Source organism: Sinocyclocheilus grahami, unplaced genomic scaffold (assembly GCF_001515645.1).
Source record: "Sinocyclocheilus grahami isolate Dianchi unplaced genomic scaffold, SAMN03320097.WGS_v1.1 scaffold152.1, whole genome shotgun sequence".
In the NCBI taxonomy this organism is placed as follows: Eukaryota; Metazoa; Chordata; class Actinopteri; order Cypriniformes; family Cyprinidae; genus Sinocyclocheilus; species Sinocyclocheilus grahami.
The window spans coordinates 1,063,779-1,068,650 of NW_015505331.1; the positions used below are offsets into that span (position 1 = coordinate 1,063,779).

At 38.5% G+C, this 4,872-nt stretch overlaps 1 protein-coding gene across 1 annotated transcript in view; it reads left to right on the forward strand.

The window, feature by feature from the left end:
* The window catches only part of LOC107592366 (V-type proton ATPase 116 kDa subunit a-like), a gene marked incomplete at its 5' end in the record, with an annotated part of 26,265 nt that extends 22,154 nt beyond the window's left edge, over positions 1–4,111 (forward strand). The window contains 2 exons of the mRNA XM_016281866.1: positions 2,398–2,569; positions 2,747–4,111. Coding sequence (XP_016137352.1) covers positions 2,398–2,569; positions 2,747–2,849 — 275 coding nt within the window. The remainder of the gene's footprint in view (positions 1–2,397; positions 2,570–2,746) is intronic.
* Between the last annotated feature and the right edge of the window lie 761 nt (positions 4,112–4,872).

The following is a 4,872-nucleotide window of genomic DNA, read 5'->3' on the forward strand; positions in this document are numbered from 1 at the left end:
ATGGTGGCTGACTTGATGGATTTATTCAAACATAAATTAAACATTGAAGAACAGTAAAAATTATAATGAATATGTTATATTGTTATATGGTTAAGCAAAATGCCCCTCTCTACAGTTTATTTTTCTATCTGACTAATGAGTTTATGGTAACCCAATTTTTTTTCTGAGGTAAATCATGTGACGTTACATACGTGACATATTGTTTACAAGCTGTTATATTGGCGTCTTTGCGTGTCTGAAACACAGATTGAGCAATTACATGAGGCAGGATATGGATTGTAAAGTTGTACACTTTCTTTTAACTTACCTTCGGATATTTAGTCATGTTTATTTTGTGCTGAACCTGGTATTAATGTTGAGGAGATGATCAGTTCACGTGCGCCTCGTGCTGCCGCTTTGATCTGAGGCGCTACAGCGATCTGTCACTCCACATTAAACAGCGCCAAAACAGCATTTATTGTTTGAATACTGCAATACAATGGACAGAATTTGAAATCTGAGACTTTGTTTCATATTAGAAGTACCAAAGCACAATGCTTATTGCGATTTATTGGATGGGAAGTACCCTTCAATGTTCCGTCCATTAACTGAAAACAGGCTAGACTAATCGATTCTTGGGATTTAGGAATCGATATCGTTTCGTAAAAATGAGAATAGATTAAAATCGAGAAATCGATATTTTTTTACCCAACCCTATTATTTTAATATATTTTATATTTCTAATGTGTATTAAAGGGTTAGTTCACCCAAAAATGAAAATTAGCCCATAAATTACTCACCCTCAAGTCATCCTAGGTGTATATGACTTTCTTCTTTCAGACGAATCCAGTCGGAGTTATATTAAAAATTGTCTTTGATCTTTAAAATTATAATGAATATGTTATATGGTGCATATATTAAGCAAAATGCCCCTCTCTACAGTTTATTTTTCTATCTGACTAATGAGTTTATGGTAACCCAATTTTTTTTCTGAGGTAAATCATGTGACGTTACATACGTGACATATTGTTTACAAGCTGTTATATTGGCGTCTTTGCGTGTCTGAAACACAGATTGAGCAATTACATGAGGCAGGATATGGATTGTAAAGTTGTACACTTTCTTTTAACTTACCTTCGGATATTTAGTCATGTTTATTTTGTGCTGAACCTGGTATTAATGTTGAGGAGATGATCAGTTCACGTGCGCCTCGTGCTGCCGCTTTGATCTGAGGCGCTACAGCGATCTGTCACTCCACATTAAACAGCGCCAAAACAGCATTTATTGTTTGAATACTGCAATACAATGGACAGAATTTTATTCAGAGCGGGGGAACGCAAGGACTGGAATTGAGAACCGCTGTTCTAGGACAATTCTTACAAGTACAACACGATGTAGCTGGGCGCCACGGACAGACGCCGAACGGCGCCGCCGGTGTGCCTACATTGTATTATAATAATGTATTTGAATTTTAAAGACGTGGCACGACGCTGCGCTTCTCGTCCGGTGTGCGACCGCCTGAAACGCTGTTTTTTTTCACCTCCGTGCCTAAACGTCTTTGTTTGGGCTTCCGAAAGCGGATGATGTCAGGAAACAGTGGTTGCAATTTACTTTTTAACTCTGTTCCTGAGCATTATAACCCCAATTTGCTATTGTGTGCTGCGCATTTTACTGAGGACAGCTTCCACAGCACGAGTGAGAAGTGCCGGATTCCCAAAAGCTTTTGTTGAAAGACTGAGCAAGGGGGCGTGGCAGTATGAACACCGTCTAAGCTGTTCGCCAATCACAACGCACTGGGACAGCTAACCAATCACAACACATTTTGTTTTTCGGAAGGTGGGCGTTCATCAAAGCCGGAACTAATCGAGCCGTTTGTGCCAGGCTGGGGAGAAAGGTATTTTAATAATGTAAATTATGTGAAAAATAATGCGTTTTTCGAACCACCACGCATGAGAGCATGTTCTAGTACACCCCCAAAACAAAATCAAGACTTTGTAAAAGAGCATAATAAGACCCCTTTAAATCTAGCGGTTCTGTTGTGTTTGTGTCGCAAGTTCAGTGACGCAGGTAGTGACGATTCTCTCCGGCCAATCCGTGATCAGCAGAGTTTACACGTTATGTTTTGGTAACGGTACGGTTCACTTGGAACCCCAACCGAGGTGGTACTAAAAAAAAAGTACCAGGTACTGTACCCAGTGGAAAACCCCCCAAAAGTGAACCGTACCGAGCTGTACCGTGCCGTACCATGCAGTGGAAAAGCGCCATTAGGTTAAGCAAGTTGAGAACAACTGGTCTTTAAGAATCCAAAATATTAAACCAATACAAATTGAAGCCCAGATTGCTCATAAAATGGCTAGAATATAGTCCATTTAAAATAAAGGAATGCTGAATGACAAGGAACTTTTTGTTGTGGTCCAGAGCTCTCTGAAGTGTTGTGGGCAATGGTGATGCGGGTCGGTCTGCGTGTGGACACCAGGGTGGGCATTGTGTTTCTGGTGCCTGTTGTTGGTCTGTTTGCTGTCCTCACTGTATCCATCCTGCTGGTGATGGAGGGACTTTCAGCCTTCCTTCATGCTCTCAGACTCCACTGGTCAGTACATTACCTCAGATATACACCACCATCACAAAACAGTGTACTATTGTAGTCCCTCACGCTCAGGAGTGGTTTGGACATCCATATTTAGTCATCAGAGCAAAGTATGTAACTGAAAACACATTATTACATTGTACTGAATGAATCAAACTGAAATAATCTCTCTTTCCTCAGGGTGGAGTTTCAGAATAAGTTCTACAGCGGCACTGGCGTCAAGTTTGTACCGTTTGCCTTCTCTCTCTTGCACACCAGCTTTGAAAATGAGGGGCTGTTATGAACTATGAGATGCTAAAGACCAGACCAGAGCGGATCTGTGAGCTTCATTTGAACAGATTTACATACAGTGGTGTTGCACTACATGCCAAAGTGGTCCAGCCAAATACTCTTTAGGGATTATATGGAGATACCAGATCAGCATTGACATACTGAGCCACATCAGATGCTTGATCAGTTTAGGACATGCAACCATATCATAAACACACTGAGATAAAGCAACCGCTCTGGACTGTAAATAGGACTCTCAAGTGCTTTTAAAAAAAAAAAAATGTATATCTGTTGAATATATTAACTCTTCACAGAAGTGCTGGTTGTGAATATCTTTTTTCTACCATGTTGCCTGTTGGCTATGCAGAGATGGTCGACTCTCCATAGCTGAGCACATTCCATGAGTGACTTCAAGGTTTAACTTTTATGTCAGTTTGCAGTAGAGCAAGTGAATTTTTAACTGCTTGTGTAAATTCCAGCATTTTCATCCTGCTGCGTTCATCCTCCACAGTGTTGAAACATGATTGCGGCTCATTCATAGTGTTGAATGGTACTGTGCTTGGATAACAACAGATGTAATGCATTCGGGCACAGTATTTGTCAGATGTTGGCAACAATTACTTGCTTAAATGTTGCACTAAATTTGTTCATTCTTAATGCTGATTAGCCCAGATCTTGTTTCTGTTGGGTCGTATAGATAGAACTTCATGAGGCTCTGTTTCAAATCCTGCTGCAGCTGATCTTCTTTGTGTTTGAAAAATCTCCTCAAGAACCCCTGCTAGCCCACAGGAAGCTCAGATATTTCTAAGTGCCTAACATGCTGAATGCATTCTGATGGGTGGGTGGTGGATTGAATTTTTCAGATGACGTCATTTAGAACTTAATTAATTTGATGAAATGCATTGAATTGTGTTGCTGTTCAGGGCAAAGCTTAAAGGCTGAGAGTTGTGAAACTCTCAAAGTCAATTAATTTTAATTGTATTGTAAATGGAGATGTTTTTAGTGATTTTAACTCACAGATCTGTTCAGTTACTCTGTTCTGCCTCTCCAGAATGTTGTTGTTGTTTTTTTTTTAAACTCATGAATTCGATGTGAGATTTTGGTGTGTGGATTGTGAGCTACTGAATTCATTCCGGTTTTTGTTTTAATTATTTATTAACAGTACTCCTCTTGATTTCTATCTATCGTTTCAGTTTGTGCATTGTTTAGGTAATTTACATTCCACATTTTGCATATCTCTATATTATCATTACACAATAAAATCAAGCCTGTGAAGCTGGGGTTATAAAACATTTTAAATGACTCTTGCTATTTTTGAGAAAAAGCTTTAAGATGTAAATCTTTCTTTTCTGAAATTGAAACAACTTTTATTTAATCCTAATTGAATTCACTAACATTTAATTTAGCACTTTTGTTTTTACCACCTCAGATCTTGAATCTTTGAACCATGTAACAAAAATGTAGGGTTTTATTTGTTTTTATAAATAACCTCAAGGAAAATGACTTTTACATGTATAGGTGGGAAAGTGTGAACAAAGAAACCATAAATTGTTGCATTGCGCTTCATTCAATGTTTTAGAGCTGACATGGAAACAAACTAAGGATATGCCTGCGTTAACAAACTGTTTAAAAGTAGTAACATATCTCAGTGGTCGGAGGTCATAAAATCTTACAGAAAAGCCTTGCTGGTGATGAAAAATAGTTCTTGTAGGTACATTACTTTCCAACACACTGCCTGAACCAGGGTTCACTAAAAATTCTAAACAAATCATCACACCCCCTTCAGTCATTCTGCATGATACCAAAACATTCCTAACAACTGTATATAGACATAAAAAGTGCCTGCCAGTATCCAAGTCAGCGAGTTTTAATCTGAAATATTAACATTTATAATCATACACTGACAGCTTGTCAAAAATGAAACTTTGACTGGCTGGATCATTTTAAATTAAAAGATCCATTTACAAGTAAACATCTTGGTTAAAATTCAGGTTTATACCAAAACAGCATTTATTGGGATGTCAAGGCATCATTAC